This window comes from Cuculus canorus, chromosome 36, assembly GCF_017976375.1.
Source record: "Cuculus canorus isolate bCucCan1 chromosome 36, bCucCan1.pri, whole genome shotgun sequence".
Classification (NCBI taxonomy): domain Eukaryota; kingdom Metazoa; phylum Chordata; class Aves; order Cuculiformes; family Cuculidae; genus Cuculus; species Cuculus canorus.
In genome coordinates this window covers 1,030,767-1,047,396 of record NC_071436.1, presented here as the reverse complement: position 1 = coordinate 1,047,396, position 16,630 = coordinate 1,030,767, and the positions used below count along the sequence as shown (strand labels likewise).

At 65.4% G+C, this 16,630-nt stretch overlaps 1 protein-coding gene across 2 annotated transcripts; it reads left to right on the top strand.

The window, feature by feature from the left end:
- Window positions 1-77: 77 nt before the first annotated feature.
- On the top strand, window positions 78-16,262 carry ACAP1 (ArfGAP with coiled-coil, ankyrin repeat and PH domains 1). Of its 2 annotated transcripts, none has more exons than XM_054052729.1 (22): window positions 78-178; window positions 1,903-1,960; window positions 2,661-2,780; window positions 3,148-3,201; window positions 3,677-3,735; window positions 4,622-4,805; window positions 5,334-5,378; window positions 5,789-5,884; window positions 6,393-6,467; window positions 6,885-6,991; window positions 7,972-8,023; window positions 8,671-8,771; window positions 9,799-9,934; window positions 10,612-10,793; window positions 11,916-11,985; window positions 12,079-12,173; window positions 13,000-13,103; window positions 14,004-14,188; window positions 14,273-14,382; window positions 15,057-15,167; window positions 15,268-15,317; window positions 16,069-16,262. In XM_054052729.1, exons 1-22 carry the CDS (start codon window positions 126-128, stop codon window positions 16,167-16,169), a joined length of 2,148 nt encoding a protein of 715 aa, XP_053908704.1. In that variant the 5' UTR covers window positions 78-125; the 3' UTR covers window positions 16,170-16,262. The 2 variants fall into 2 exon arrangements, with proteins under 2 accessions (XP_053908704.1, XP_053908705.1); XM_054052730.1 differs by having other exon boundaries at window positions 80-178; window positions 2,703-2,780.
- The last annotated feature ends 368 nt before the right edge of the window (window positions 16,263-16,630 follow it).

Here is a 16,630-nt window from a genome sequence, read left to right as displayed (position 1 = left end):
CCCAATCCTCCCAGACCCCCCCCTTAGGACACCCCCAAACCCTCAGGACCCCCCAATCCTCCCGGACCCCCCCTCAGGACCCCCCCAAACCCTCAGGACCCCCCAATCCTCCCGGACCCCCCAAAATGACGGTGAAACTCGATTTCGAGGAGTGCCTGCGGGATTCGCCGTGGTTCAGGTATTGGGGACCCCCCCGGACCCCCCCAAACCCTTTCAGCCCCTCCAGGGCACCCCAAAACCCCTCAAGCCCCCCTGGACCCCCCCCAAACCCTCAACCCCCCTCCCCAAGCCCCCCTAAATCCCCCCAGGACCCCCCAAATCCCCCCCGTGAACCCCAAAACCCCCTCTTGACCCCCTAAAGCCCCCCAAATCCCCCCTGTGAACCCCAAAAGCCCCTCTTGACCCCTAAAGCCCCCCCAGATCCCCCCATGAACCCCAAAACCCCCTCTTGACCCCCTAAATCCCCCCCAGATCCGCCCTATGAACCCCAAAACCCCCTCTTGACCCCTTAAAGCCCCCCAAATCCCCCCTATGAACCCCAAAAGCCCCTCTTGACCCTCTAAAGCCCCCCCAAATCCCCCCTATGAACCCCAAATCCCCCTCTTGACCCCTAAAGCCCCCCCAGATCCGCCCTATGAACCCCAAAACCCCCTCTTGACCCTCTAAAGCCCCCCCCAAATCCCCCCTATGAACCCCAAATCCCCCTCTTGACCCCTAAAGCCCCCCCAGATCCGCCCTATGAACCCCAAAACCCCCTCTTGACCCCCTAAAGCCCCCCAAATACCCCCTGTGAACCCCAAAACCCTGACTTGACCCCCCTAAAGTCCACCTGAATTCCCTCTGTGAACCCCAAAACCCCCTCTTGACCCCTTAAAGCCCCCCAAATCCCCCCTATGAACCCCAAAACCCCCTCTTGACCCCCTACAGCCCCCTAAAAGCACGAGGGGGGCCCTCAGAGCACCCCAAAGTCCCCCCCACATCCGCCGTTGCTGTGGTTACGGCACCACAGGAAGCGCTGCCGGAAGCTGTCGGCAACCGCGGGGCCCCCCCGGCCCCCCAAAATCCTTCCTGAACCCCCAAACCCCCCCACGCACCCTAAATCCCCCCACTTGACCCCCCTAAATCCCCCCATGAACCCCAACTCCCCCCAAACCCCTCTCAATTCCCCCCCCGTGAAACCCCAAACTCCCTCTTTACTCCCCCAAATCTCTCTGTGAACCCCAAAACCCCCTTTTGATACCCCCCCGAATCCTCCCAGGACCCCCCCAAATCCATCCTGACCTCCCTCAGCACCCCAAACCCCCCCCGTGAACCCCTAAACCCCCCTCTTGACCCTTAGGACCCCCCTAAATCCATCCTGACCCCCCCCAAATCCCCCCCGTGAACCCCTAAACCCCCTTCTTGACCCCCAGGACCCCCCGAAATCCATCCTGACTCCCCCAAATCCCCCCTGTGAACCCCTAAACCCCCCTCTTGACCATTAGGACCCCCCCAAACTCATCCTGACATCTCCCAAATCCCCCCTTGACCCCCAGGACCCCCCAAATCCATCCTGACCCCCCCCAAATCCCCCTTGTGAACCCCTAAACGCCCTTCTTGACCCCCAGGACCCCCCGAAATCCATCCTGACCCCCCCAAATCGCCCCCGTGAACCCCTAAATCCCCTTCTTGACCCCCAGGACCCCCCGAAATCCATCCTGACCCCCCCAAATCCCCCCATGAACCCCTAAACCCCTCTCTTGACCCTTAGGACCCCCCCCAAATCCATCCTGGCCCCCCCAAATCCCCCCATGAACCCCTAAACACCCCTCTTGACCGTTAGGACCCCCCCAAATCCATCCTGACCCCCCCTAAACCCCCCCCAAATCCCCCCTGAACCCCCAAACCCCCCCGTCCCCCCAGAGCGGCTGTGGAGGAGGCGGACGCCGACGTGGCCGAACTTGAGACCCACCTGGAGAAGGTTGAGGGGGTCCCCAAAATCTGGGGGGGGACCCCAACATTTGGGGGGGGGAAATCTGTGGGGTTTGGGGGGGACATGAGGATTTGGGGGGGTCCACAGGGGCTCTGAAGGTGTTGGGGGGCTGGGGGAGGGGGTGTCTTGGATTTGAGGGGGACCCTTAGAATTTGGGGGGTCCCTGAGGGGTTTTGGGGGTCCCTGGAATTGGGGGGTGCAGGATTTTGGGGATCCCTGAGAGGAATTTTGGGGGGACCCATGGAATTAGAGGGGGGCCCCTGAGTTTTGGGGGAGACCCCTTGGAATTGGGGGGTGTCCTGGATTTGGGGGTTCCCGGGGGGGGGGTGTCCCTGGAATTGGGGGGTGGGGCCCTGGATTTTGGGGGGTCATCACCAGAATTGGGAGGTCGTGGATTTTGGGGATCCCTGAGAGGAATTAGGGGGGGACCCATGGAATTAAGGGGGGATCCCCTGAGTTTTGTGGGGGGGATCCCTTGGAATTGGGAGGGGTCCTGGATTTTAGAGGGGGGGTCCTGGGGTTTGGGGGGGTCCTGGGGTTTAGGGGTGTCGTGGGGTTTGGTCCCTGGATTTGGGGGGATCCCCTGCATTGGGGGGGGGTTCCCTGGGTTTTGGGGCTGTGTGAGGGCCATGGGGGGGTTCTGGGGGGGTCCGTGGGGGTTTTGGGGTACACCTGACCCCCCCCCCAGGTGCTGAAGCTCTGCTCGGCCATGTTGGACGCGGGGCGGCAGCTGGAGGGGAGCAGCCGAGCCTTCGCCGCGGGGCTGCGCGAGATGGCGGCGACCCCCCGGGGGGACCCCCTGCTGCGGGTGAGCCCCCCAAAACCCGGGGGGGGGGGGGAGAGCACCCCAAAAGGGGGGAGCCTGGCGGGTCCCTAGGGGCTGAGGGGAGGCTGGGGTTGAGGGGAGCACCCCAAAATGGGGGGGCCTGGGGGGGCACAGACACCCCCCCGGGGGGCTTGGGGACCCGCTGAGGGGGAGCACCCCTAAACCAGAGGGGTGGAGGGCACCCCCAAAATTGGGGGGGAGGCTTTGGGGGGGCTCAGTGAAGATGGGGGGGGGGAAAATCCCTGAGAGGGCTATTGGGGAGTCCCTGTGGATATTGGGGGGCTGCAGAGGGGTAGGGTGGGGGGCAGGATGGAATCCCAGCCCCCCAAATCCCCCCAAATCCCCGCAGGAGGCGCTGGAGAAGCTCTGCGACTCCTTAGAGCAGATGATGGACAGCCACGAGGTCGGGAGGCCACGCCCCCTCCCTTCAAACCACGCCCATCCCAGCAAGCCACGCCCCCTCCTTCACACCACGCCCCTTCCTGTCAAAGCCACGCCCTCTCCTCAAAGCCACGCCTGCCGCAAACCACGTGCCCTTACAAATAACGCGCTTTTAAGCCACGCGCCTCCCTACAAACCACGCCCCCTCCCATTAAAGACACGCCCCCTCTTCTCCCTGGCCACACCCCCAGGGCTCACTAAGGCCTCCCCGGGTCCCCCTGTGTCCCCGCCCCCCCAAATGTCCCCCCCTGTGTCCCCCCCACGTCCCCCCCTGTGCCCCCCCACCCCTTTCCCCCCCCCAAGTCCCCCCCATTCCCTCCAGTCTCCCCCGTGTCCCTTTCTGTGTCCCCTCCACCCCCCCCGCCCCCTTTGACCCCCCCCCGTGTCCCCCACGTCCCCTCATGTCCACCCCTCGTGTCCCCCCCCTGTCCCCCCAGGAGCTGCAGGACACCATCCAGGTCGCCTTACGCCGCCACCTCCACACCCTGCTCAAGGAGTGAGTGGGGGGCACCCATGGGTGCTGGGGAGGTCCTATGGGTGATGGAGGGGGTCCTATGGGTGATGGAGGGGTCCTGTGAGTGCTGGAAGGGTCCTGGGGGTGCTGAGGGGGGTCCTGTGGGTGATGGAGGGGGTCCTGGGAGTGCTGGGGGGGGTCCTGTGGGTGATGGAGGGGGTCCTGGGGGTGCTGAGGGGGGTCCTGTGAGTGCTGGGGGGGGGTCCTGTGAGTGCTGGGGGGGGGTCCTATGGGTGCTGGAGGGGTCCTGGCGGTGCTGAGGGGGGTCCTGGGGGTGCTGAGGGGGGTACTGTGGGTGCTGAGGGGTGTCCTGGGGGTGCTGGGGGGGTTCCTGGGGGTGCTGGGGGGGGTCCCACAGAAGCACCCATGGGTTCTGCTCGATGGCTCTGGGGTCACTGGGTGTGGGGGGTCCCTGAGCACCCCCGGTTGCCCCTGAGGACGCTGAGTTTTGGGGGGTCCCTGAGCCCCCCCGGGTGCCCCTGAGGACGCTGGGTTTTGGGGGGTCCCTGAGCACCCCCGGGTGCCCCTGAGGACGCTGGGGGGCTGTGGGGTCCCTGAGCACCCCCGGGTGCCCCTGGGGGCGCTGGGGGGCTGTGGGGTCCCTGAGCCCCCCCGGGTGCCCCTGAGGACACTGGGGGGCTGTGGGGTCCCTGAGCACCCCCGGGTGCCCCTGAGGACACTGGGGGGCTGTGGGGTCCCTGAGCACCCCCGGGTGCCCCTGAGGACGCTGGGTTTTGGGGGGTCCCTGAGCCCCCCCGGGTGCCCCTGGGGACGCTGGGTTTTGGGGGGTCCCTGAGCGCCCCCGGGTGCCCCTGGGGACGCTGGGTTTTGGGGGGTCCCTGAGCCCCCCCCGGGTGCTGCCCCCCAGGGAGGCGCGGGGGCTGCGGGAGGCGCGGCGGGAGCGCGGGCGGGCGGCAGAGGCGCTGGCGGCGGCGCTGCACCACCACGCAGAGGTTCCGCGGCGTCGCCCCGGAGAGGCCCGAGAGGCGGCGGCTGCGCTGGGGGGCGCCCGGGGGGCAGCGCGGGCCGCGGGGCTGCACTACGTCCTGCAGGTGGGAGGGGCCAAAGGGGTGGGAGGGGCCAAAGGGGTGGGAGGGGCTAAAGCGGTGGGAGAGGCCTAAAGGGGTGGGAGAGGCCTAAAGGGGTGGGAGGGGCCTAAAGGGGATGGGAGGGCGCTAAAGGGGATGGGAGGGGGCTAAAGGGGTGGGAGGGGCCTAAAGGGGTGGGAGGGGCCTAAAGGGAGTGGGAGGGTCTAGAGGGGTGGGAGGGGCTAAAGGGGTGGGGAGGGACTTAATGGGGTGTGGTGGCGGAATGGGCTTAAAGGGATGAGGTGGCGGAGTGGGAGGAGCCTATGGGGTGGGAGGGGCTTAAAGGGGGGCTTAAAGGAGTGGTGTTAAAGGGGTGGGGCTTAAATGGGTGTGGGTTTATGGGCTGGGAGGGGCTTAAATGGGTGTGTTGAAGGGGCGGGGCTTAAAGGGGTGGGAGGAGCTTAAAGTGGTGCGTTTGGAGGGGAGAAACCGGAGAGAGTGAATTGGGGGGGTTAAAAGGGGCCCTGACCCCCCCCTTTGTCCCCCCCTCAGATGAACGTTCTGCAGGACAAGAAGAAGACCGAGATCCTGCAGTTTGTGAGTTTGGGGGGGCTGTGGGGGGGGCTAAGGGATTTGGGGGGTCCCTGAGGGATTTGGGGGTATCTGGGGGGGGTTCTGAGGGGGCTCGGGGGCTCTGAGTGGATTGGGGGGGCTCAGATGGACTTGAGGGGCTTGGGGGGGGTTCTTAGGGGGATATAGAAGGTTTTAGGGGGGGCTCAGGAGGGTTTGGGGTGGTCTGGGGGTATCAAGAGGGGGTCTGGGGGTATCAAAGGGGGGGGTCTGGGGGTATCAAGAGGTGGGAGTGGGAGAGGTGTTTGGGGGGGCTCTGGGTGACATCATGGGGGGGATAGCAGCTTTTGGGGGGGGCTTTGGAGGTTCGGGGGGGTGAGAGGAGTTGGGGGGTCGGGGGTTAACAGCCTGACCCCCCGTTTTCCCCCCCCCCCCAGGTGCTGGCCCTGCTGGAAGCCCAGGCCACCTTCTTCGGCCACGGCCACCGCGGGGCCACCGGCACCCGGCAGTACCGGGGGGCACTGGGGGCGCAGGTGGGGACCCCCGCAACCCCCCCCCAGGGGACCCCGAGACCCCACAGGGACTTCTATGACCGGGGGGAACACACCTACACTGTCACCCACAAGTGGGGGGACCCCATATCTGGGGGAAGGGGGGGGGGGGGAATTAGGGGATCCCTGGGGGGGTTGGGGGGGGACATGCGCAGGGGTTTGGGGGGACCCAGGGGTTTGGGGGGGACTCAGGGATCCAGGGGGGATGCAGGGGTTTGGGGGACACCCAGAGATCCGGGGGGGGACCCAGGGGTTTGGGGGGGACCCAGGGGTCCAGGATAGGACCAAAGGGTTTGGGGGGGAACCCAGACTTTGGGGGGACCCAGGGGTTTGGGGGACACCCAGGGATCCAGGGGGTGACCCAGGGGTTTGGGGGGGACCCAGGGGTCCAGGGGGTCACCCAAGGGTTTGAGGGGGCTCCCAGGGGTCGGGGGGGCTCCCAAGGGTTTGGGGGTGCCCCCGGCCGTGGGTGCCATGTTGGGGTTCCCAGCTGGACCAGTTGGTGCTGGAGGGGGCGCGGAGGCAGCGGGACCTGGAGCAGCGCCACGCCCTGCTGCTGCAGCAGGTGGGTGGGGCCAAGCGAAGGGGCGGGGCCATTGAGGTGGGGGCGGGGCCACGAAATGCAAACACTGTCTATGAGGGGGCGTGGTTTGGGTCAGAAGGGGCGGGGCCATGTATGGTATAGCAGACTGTGGGGGCGTGGTCAACAGGATGAGGAGGCGTGGCCAGGGGAAGCAGGGGCGTGGCCAGGGATGGGATACTAGATTATAAAGGGCGTGGTTATGGTTGAGGGGGCGTCACCATGTGAGAGAATGGGCGTGGTTAAATTGGAGAGGGAGTGGTTTGGTTACAAGAGGGGGCGTGGCCAATGATGGAGTGAATGAGTGGCAATGACCAGAGATGGGGATGGGGGGGCAATTGGGGGCGTGGCTCTGGGGAGGGGGCGTGGCCATTTAAGGGGCGTGGCCATTTCCCCCCCCAGGACCTGTCGCAGGAGGCAGTGGGCGCGGGGGGGGCGGGGCCGGGGGCCCCCCCCATGGAGGGGTATCTCTACAAGAGAGCGAGCAACGCCTTCCGCACCTGGAGCCGGTACCCCCGAACCCCAAAACCCCCTGCACCCCCAATCCCCGCAGACCCCAAACCCCTGCACCCCCAAACCCTCTGCACCCCCAAACCCCGCAGACCCCAAACCCCTGCACCCCCAAACCCTCTGCACCCCCAAACCCCGCAGACCCCAAACCCTCTGCACCCCCAAACCCTCTGCACCCCCAAACCCCACACACCCCAAACCCTCTGCACCCCCAACTCCCACAGACCCCAAACCCCTGCACCCCCAAACCCCTGCACCCCCAAACCCCACAGACCCCAAACCCTCTGCACCCCAAAACCCTCTGCACGCCCAAACCCCAGACCCCAAACCCTCTGCACCCCAACCCCCACAGACCCTAAACCCCACAGACCCCAAACCCCACAGACCCCAAACCCTCTGCACCCCCAAATCCCACAGACCCCAACCCCCTGCACCCCCAAACCCTCTGCACCCCCAAACCCCACAGACCCCAACCCCCTGCACCCTCAAAGCCCCCAGACCCCAATCCCCTGCACCCCCAAACCCTCTGCACCCCCAAACCCCCCAGACCCCAACCCCCTGTACCCCCAAACCCTCTGCACCCCCAAACCCCCCAGACCCCAACCCCCCGCACCCCCAGACCTCAAACCCTCTGCACCCCCAAACCCTCCAGACTCCCAACCCCCTGCACCCCCAGACCCCAACACTGCGCACCCCCAAACCCCGCAGATCCCAACCCCCTGCACCCCCAAACCCGCCAGACTCCCAACCCCCTGCACCCCCAGACCCCAACACTGCGCACCCCCAAACCCCTCAGATCCCAACCCTCTGCACCCCCAAATCCCTGCACCCCCAAACCCTCCACCCTGGACCCAACCCCTCTGCACCCCCAAATCCCCATATCCCACCCCCTGTTTTTTCAGCTCTGGGAGGGGTTGGGGTCCCCCCCTTTCCCCTGGGGGGTTTTGGGGTGCCCCTTGACCCCCCCTTTTCGCCCCAGGCGGTGGTTTTCCATCCAGAGCAACCAATTGGTTTATGTCAAGCGGGCGCGGGTGAGCGGGTTTTGGGGGGCCCTGGGGGGGGGGGGGCAGTTTGAGGGGACCCCCGGGGGGGAGGGGGGGGCTGAGTTGAGGGGGGGTAATTTGGGGGGTAGGAATTGGGGGGGGCGAGGTTTGGGGGGGCCTTGGGGGTGATTTGGGGGGGGCCGGGTTTGACAGATCGAATTTGGGGGGGGGCAGATTTGGGGGTTCATATTTTGGGGGGGGTCATGTTTTGGGGGGCAGGTTTGGGGGGTGAGGTTTTGGGGGTTACATTAGGAGGGGTAGATGTGGGGGGTCACGTTTTGGGGGGCCAAGTTTGGGGGGGCAGATTTGGGGGTCACATTTTGGGGGGGCAGGTTTTGGGGTCACATTTGGGGGGGCAGGTTTTGGGGGGCCAAGTTTGGGGGTGCGATTTGGGGGGGCAGATTTGGGGGTCACATTTGGGGGGGCGCATTTTGGGGGTTTAAGTTTTGAGGGGCGGATTTGGGGGTCACATTTTGGGGGGGCGCGTTTTGGGGGTTTAAGTTTTGAGGGGCGGATTTGGGGGTGATATTTTGGGGGGGCCCAGGTTTTGGGGTCCAAGTTTTAGGGGTCAGATTTGGGGGGCAGGTTTAGGGGGTGCTGTTTTTGGGGGGGCTCAGGTTTTGGGGTGCCCCCAGGACCCCCCCACGGTGGTGGTGGAGGATTTGCGCCTCTGCACCGTCAAACCCTGTCCCGACCTCGAGCGCCGCTTCTGCTTCGAGGTCGTCTCTCCCTCCAAGTGAGTGTCCGGGGGGGACCCCAAAACCCGGGGGGACCCCAAAACCTGGGAGGGACCCCAAAACCTCCCCCAGATGACCCCAAAAATGTCCAACCCCGAAATGTGGGGGCTCTAAAATCCCTCTTTTAATCCCTGGAACCCCCATCTCTTCTGTCAATCCCGGGGACCCCAAAACTAAGGGGGGGACTCCAAGATCTTCCAGGGGACCCCAAAACCCCTTTGGGAGCCCCAAAACTCAAGGAGGACCCCAAGATTTTTCAGAGGACCCCAAAACCCCTTTGGGAGACCCAAAATCCCTTTGGGAGACCCAAAACCCAGGGGGGGAACCCTAAGATCTTTCAGGGGACCCCAATACCCCTTTGGGAGCCCCAAAACCTAAAGGGGACCCCAAAACCTCCCACGCCCCAGAGGTGGGGGCTCCAATTCCCCCCCTCACCCCCCCCGACCCCCCAATTTCCCCCCTGACCCCCCTGTCCCCCAACCCCCCGACCCCCCAAAACCCTCCATGACCCCCCTGACCCCCCAATTTCCCCCCTGACCCCCCTGTCCCCCAACCCCTGACCCCCCAAAATCCTCCTTTACCCCCCTGACCCCCCAATTTCCCCCCTGACCCCCCTGTCCCCCAACCCCTGACCCCCCAAAACCCTCCTTTACCCCCCCTGACCCCCCAATTTCCCCCCTGACCCCCCTGTCCCCCAACCCCTGTCCCCCCAAAATCCTCCTTTACCCCCCTGACCCCCCAATTTCCCCCTTGACCCCCCCAAAACCCTCCTTGACTCCCCCCTGACCCCCCAATTTCCCCCCTGACCCCCCCAAAACCCTCCATGACCCCCCTGACCCCCCAATTTCCCCCATTACCCCCTGTCCCCCAACCCCTGACCCCCCAAAACCCTCCTTGACCCCCCTGACCCCCCAATTTCCCCCATTACTCCCTGTCCCCCAACCCCTGACCCCCCAAAACCCTCCTTGACCCCCCTGACCCCCCAATTTCCCCCCTGACCCCCCAATTTCCCCCGGGCCCCCCCAGATCCTGGGTGCTGCAGGCGGATTCGGGGGGGCAGCAGCGCGCGTGGCTCAGCGCCGTCCAGAGCAGCATCGCCTGCGCCTTCGGCCAGGGGCACCCCGAAACCCCCCCCGGGCACCCCGAAACCCACCCCGGGCAGGTGAGCACCCCGAAACCCCCCCCCGGGCACCCCGAAACCCCCCCCGGGCACCCCGAAACCCACCCCGGGCAGGTGAGCACCCCGAAACCCCCCCCGGGCACCCCGAAACCCACCCCGGGCAGGTGAGCACCCCGAAACCCCCCCCGGGCACCCCGAAACCCACCCCGGGCAGGTGAGCACCCCGAAACCCCCCCCGGGCACCCCGAAACCCACCCCGGGCAGGTGAGCACCCCGAAACCCACCCAGGGCACCCCAAAACCCACCCCGGGCAGGTGAGCACCCCGAAACCCACCCAGGGCACCCCAAAATCCTCACAGGGACTCAAGGACACCAAAACTCTCATGGGGTGAACTGGGAGCCCCCCAAAACCCTCTTGGATGGAACTGGGGACCCCAAAACCCTCATAGGGGGAACTGGGGACCCCAAAACTTTCTTGGAGGGAAGTGGGGACCCCAAAACCCTCCTGGGGTGAACTGGGAGCCCCCCCAAATGCTCCTGGATGGAAGTGGGGACCCCAAAACCCTCCTGGGGGTAACTGTGAGCCCCCCAAACCCTCCTGGATGGAAGTGGGGACCCCAAAACTCTCCTGAGGGGTGAAAGACTCTCTCTCTGCCCGCCTGGGGGGGGGGAGGGGGTCCTCAAATTCTGCCTGACCCCCCCCGCCCCTCCCTTCGCAGCCCCCCAACCGCCCCTGCGTGGTTTCGGGGTGCCGGGGGGGTCCCCCCGAACCGTCGGTGCTGACGGCGGTGCTGGGGGTGGAGGGGAACGGGAGCTGCTGCGACTGCCGCGCCCCCGCACCCGCCTGGGCCAGCGTCAACCTGGGCATCACCCTCTGCATCGAGTGCTCGGGCATCCACAGGTGGGGGCACCCCAAAACCCCCCCTGCACCCCAAAACCCACCCAGCGCCCCAACACCCACCCAGCGCCCCTGCAAGGGTCCCCAAATCCACCGCCGTGCTCTGCTCCGAGGGCTTCAGCGTTACCCAGGGCACCCCAACAGCAGATGAGGGCACCCCAAAACCCCCTCAGGGAACCCCAAAACCCCTCAGGGGACCCCAACCCCCCCCTGCACCCCAAAACCCACCCAGAGCCCCAAAACCCACCCAGAGCCCCCGCAAGGGTCCCCAAATCCACCGCCGTGCTCTGCTCCGAGGGCTTCAGCGTCATCCAGGGCACCCCAAGAGCAGATGAGGGTGCCCCAAAACCCCCTCAGGGCACCCCCAAACCTCTCAGGGGACCCCAAAACCCCCCCCTGCACCCCAAAACCCACCCAGCGCCCCAACACCCACCCAGAGCCCCCGCAAGGGTCCCCAAATCCACCGCCGTGCTCTGCTCCGAGGGCTTCAGCGTTACCCAGGGCACCCCAACAGCAGATGAGGGCGCCCCAAAACCCCCTCAGGGCACCCCAAAAACCCTCAGGGGACCCCAAAACCCCTTAGGGGACCCCAACACCCACCCAGAGCCCTCTCAAGGGTCCCCAAACTCCCTCAAAGGTCTCCCCAAATCCAGCACCATTCTCTGTTCCAAGGGCTTCAGCATCAACCAGAGCCCCCCAACAGCAGATGAGGGCGCCCCAAAACCCCCTCAGGGAACCCCAAAGCCCCTTAGGGGACCCCAAAACCCACCCAGAGCCCCCGCAAGGGTCCTCAGGGGTCCCCAGATCCAGCACTGTGCTCTGCTCCGAGGGCTTCAGCATCACCCAGGGCCCCCCAAGACCCCCCCCTGGGGACCTCAAACACCCGCCAGGGACCCCCAAACTCTCCCAGTGACCCCCAAGACACCTCCCCCCAGACCCTAAACTCCCCCCGAGTCCCCCCTAAGGACCCCAAATGCCCCCTTGAGCTCTTCCAGGGACCCCAAACATCCCCCAGGGCCCTTCAAAGCCCCCCCAACCCCCCCCCAGCACCCCAAAATCCCCCCCCAGACCCTCAGTTTCCCCACTTGAACCCCCAAATTTGTTCCCCCCCCCCCCCCCCCGCAGGAGCCTGGGTGTCCACTTCTCCAAGGTGCGCTCGCTGACGCTGGACTCCTGGGAGCCTGAACTGGTGAAGGTAACTGGGAGCACTGGGAAGGTGTGGGGGGGGGTACTGGAAGGGGGTACACCCCCCCCATTGACAGTTTTGGGGTGTCCCCCCCCCCGTCAGTTGATGTGCGAACTGGGGAACAGCACCTTGAACCGCATCTACGAGGCGCGGGTGGAGGAGATGGGGGTGAAAAGACCCCCCCCCGGCTGCTCCCGGTGAGACCCCCCCCCCCTTTCCCTGCACCCCAAAACTGAGGGAGGGCAGAGCCCCTCCTGCACCCCAAAACAGAAGGATGAGGGGTCCCTTTGGCAGCCCCAGACCCTCACAGCCCCCCCAGAATGCCAACCTGGTGATTCCTTCGATGCCCAGGGACACCCCCCCCAGGGACCCCCAAATACCCCCAAGCCCCCCCTCCCAGGACCCTCAGAGCTCCCCAGGGACCCCCCACGACCCTCAGACCCCCCCTGAGGGACCCCCAAAGTCCACTCAGAGCCCCCCCCCCAGGACCCTTGGTACCCCTTCCCTGGGGTCCCGGCCCCCCTGAGCCCCCCCGAGTCCCCCCCAGGTGCAATGGGAGGACCTTTGGGAACCCCCCAAGACCCCCCAGAACCCCAAAACCCCCCCACAATGCAGCAGGAGGACCCCCGGGACCCCCCCAGAACCCCCAAACCCCTCCACGATGCAGCAGGAGGACCCTGGGGCTCCCCAGGACCTCTCAACACCCCCACGATGCAGCAGGGGGACCCCCGGACCCCCCCCAGGACCCCCCAAACCTCCCCATGATGCAGCAGGGGGACCCCTGGGACCCCCCCAGGACCCCCCAAACCCCCCACGATGCAACAGGGGGACCCCCAGACCCCCCCCAGGACCCCCCAAACCTCCCCACGATGCAGCAGGGGGACTCCCAGGACCCCCAAACCCCCCCCTGATGCAGCAGGGGGATCCCTGGGACCCCCCCAGGACCCCCCAATCCCCCCCACGATGCAGCAGGGGGACCCCTGGGACCCCCCAGGACCCCCTGCCCCCCTTTTCCCCCCCCAGGGCTCAGCGGGAGGATTGGATTCGGGCCAAATATGTGCAGAAGAAATTCGTGACGGGGCTCCCGGCGCCCCCCCCGCGGCACCGACCCCCCCGCGGCAGCGCCGGTACGGGAGGGGGCGGGGCTTTGGGTTGGGGCGGGGCCTCAGGTCACAGTGAGGCTGGTGGGGCGGGGCCTGGTGAGGGGGCGTGGCTTCTGGTTGGATATGGGGTGGGGCCATAAAGAGGCGTGGTCATAAGGAGGAGGATGGTCGGGCGTGGCCTCCTGAAAAGGGGCGTGGCTTGTGGGAGACAGGACCTGTCAATCAAATGGCTGTGGTTGGCTGAAGGGGGCGTGGCCTCTTGGTCAGGGGTGTGGCTTCAGGTCCCATAACTGTAGGGAATGGGGCTTTATGGGGGGGGGGTGTGGAGCCGTGATCTGAGAGGGGTGGGCGTGGCTTGAGCATGATGGGCGTGGTCTAACCATGATGGGCGTGGCTTGAGAGGGGTGGGTGTGATCTGGGCGTGGTCTGAGTGTGTGGGCGTGGCTTAAGCGCAGACGTGTTTTCGACTGAGTGCAGTGCGCGTGGCCTAAACGGGGATGGGCGTGGTCTGAGCAGGGGTGGGCGTGGTCTAAACGTGGGTGGGTGTGGCCTGAGCAGGGTGGGCGTGGCTTAAGCGCAGACGTGCTTTTGACTGAGTGCAGTGGGTGTGGCCTAAAGGTGGATGGGCGTGGTCTGAGCAGGATGGGCGTGGTCTGAGCGGGGAGGGCGTGGTCTAAACGTGGGTGGGTGTGGCCTGAGCGCGGATGGGCGTGGTCTGAGAGGGTGGGCGTGGCTTAAGCGCAGACAGGCTTTTTACTGAGTGCAGTGGAAGTGGCCTGAGCGGGATGGGGTGGTCTGTGCGGGGTGGGCGTGGTCTAAACGCGAGTAGGCGTGGCCTGAGCAGGATGGGCGTGTCCTGCGCGGGTGTGGGCGTGTCCTGCGCGGGTGTGGGCGTGTCCTGCTCCTCAGCGCCACTCCCCGCAGCCGCCCCCCCCGGCCCCGCGGGTGTCGGGGCGCCCCCCGGCCTGCACCCCGGGGCTCTGCTCTACTGGGCGGCCCAACACCAGCGCTTACCCACCATGGCGGACGCCCTGGCGCACGGCGCAGACCCCGGCTGGGTGAACGCGGCCCAGGGGCACCTCACCCCGCTGCTGCAGGCCGTCGCCTCGGTAACGAGGGGGTTTGGGGGGGGGCCGTGTGTGGGGATGGGGACCCCCCCAACCCTAACGGTGTCTCCCCCGTCCCCCCCAAAGAACTCTCTGCTGGCGTGCGAGTTCCTGCTGCAGAACGGCGCCAGCGTCAACCAGAGCGACGGGCGCGGGCGGGCGCCGCTGCACCTCGCCACCGCCCTGGGGCACACCGGGTACCCCCCGCGGCACCCCGACATCCCCACCACAGTTTGGGGGTCCACGTTCCCTTTGAGGGTGTCCCTGTTCCCTTTGGGGGGGTCTCTGTTCCCTTTGGGGATCCCTATTCCCTTTGAAGGGTCCCTATTCTCTTTGGGGGTGTCATTATTCCCTTTGAGGGGTCCCTATTCTCTTTGGGGGTCCCTATTCCCTTTGGGAGTGTCATTATTCCCTTTGAGGGGTCCCTATTCTCTTTGAGGGGTCCCTATTCCCTTTGGGGGGGTCACTATTCCCTTTGGGGGGGTCCCTATTCCCTTTGAGGGGTCCCTATTCTCTTTGGGGGTCCCTATTCCCTTTGGGGGGTCACTATTTCCCCCCCGAACCCCCATATTTCCCCCCAAACCCCCATATTTCCCCCCCGAACCCCCATATTTGCCCCCTGAACCCCCATATTTCCCCCTGAACCCCCATATTTCCCCCCCGAACCCCCATATTTCCCCCCAAACCCCCATATTTCCCCCTGAACCCCCATATTTCCCCCACTGAACCCCCATATTTCCCCCCCGAACCCCCATATTTCCCCCCCTGAACCCCCATATTTCCCCCAAACCCCCATATTTCCCCCCTGAACACCCATATTTCCCCCCGAACCCCCATATTTCCCCCCTGAACCCCGATATTCGCCCCCCAGCCTCGCCTGCCTCTTCCTCAAGCGCGGGGCCGACATCGACGCCGTCGACGCCGACGGCAAAGACGCTCTCTCCATCGCCATCGATTCGGCCAACGCCGACATCGTCACCCTGTGAGGACCCCCCCCCCAATGGGGGATGTTGGGGGACCCCCTGGGGTGGGGGCACCCCCTTTTTCCCACCCCTCACCCCCCTTTTTCCTCCCCTCCCCAGACTGCGGCTGGCGAAGATGCGGGAGCTGGAGGTGGCCCAGGGGCAGACGGGTGGGTTTTTGGGGGGTCTCTGGGGTTTTTGGGGTGTCTCTGGGGGTTTTGGGGGGTCTCTGGGGGGTTTTGGGGGGTCTCTGAGGGTTCTTTGGGGGGTCTGTGGGGTTTTTGGGGGGTCTCTGGGGGTTTTGGGGGGTCTCTGGGGGTTTTGGGGTATCCTCGGGTTTGGGGGGGTTCTTTGGATTTGGGGGTTGGGGGAAGGTTGAGTTTGGGTGGACCTCGAGGAGGTTCTTGGTTTCGGGGTTCCCCAAAGGGCTCCATGGAAGGGGGTCCCCAAGTTTGAAGGGTCCTCAGGGAGGATTTTTGGGGTGGGATCCTTGGATTTTGGGGGTGAATCCTTAGATTTTGAGGTGGGATCCTTGGATTTTGGGGTGGAATCCTTGGACTTTGGGGGTGAATCCTTAGATTTTGAGGTGGGATCCTTGGATTTGAGGATGAATCCTTGGTTGTGGGGATGAATCCTTGGATTTTGGGGTGGAATGCTTGGATTTTGGGGGTGAATCCTTGACTTTGGGCTGAATCCTTGGATTTAGGGGTGAATCCTTAGGTTTTGGGGTGGAATCCTTGGATTTAGGGGTGAATCCTTAGGTTTTGGGGTGGAATCCTTGGTTTTAGGGGTGAATCCTTAGGTTTTGGGGTCGAATCCTTGGATTTAGGGCTGAATCCTTGGATTTAGGGGTGAATCCTTGGGTTTAGGGGGAAATCTTTGGGTTTTGGGGTGAGTCCTTGGCTTTTGGGGTCCCCCCAGGCGACGACACGTACCTCGACATCTTCCGGGACATCTCCCTCATGGCCTCCGACCACCCCGAGAAGCTCGCGCGGCCCCACCAGAAGCTCAACACCCTTTAGCCCCGCCCCCTTTTGCGCCTGGCCACGCCCCCCTCCTCGGTCTGGCCACGCCCCCCTCCTCCCCAACATCCAATGGATTAAAGGATGGGTTCGTTCTTGGCCCTCTGTGTCCACCCAAGAACATCTGTTGGGTGACCCAGAACCGACCCCCCCTCAATGGATCCCCGTTGGGGCACCCAGAACCGCCCCCCCCCTCAATGGATCCCCGTTGGGGCACCCAGAACCGCCCCCCCCTCAATGGATCCCCGTTGGGGCACCCAGAACCGACCCCCCCTCAATGGATCCCCGTTGGGGCACCCAGAACCGACCCCCCCTCAATGGATCCCCGTTGGGGCACCCAGAACCGACCCCCCCTCAATGGATCCCCGTTGGGGCACCCAGAACTGACCCCCCCCTCAATGGATCCCCGTTGGGGCACCCGGAACCGACCCCCCCTCAATGGATCCCCGTTGGGGCACCCA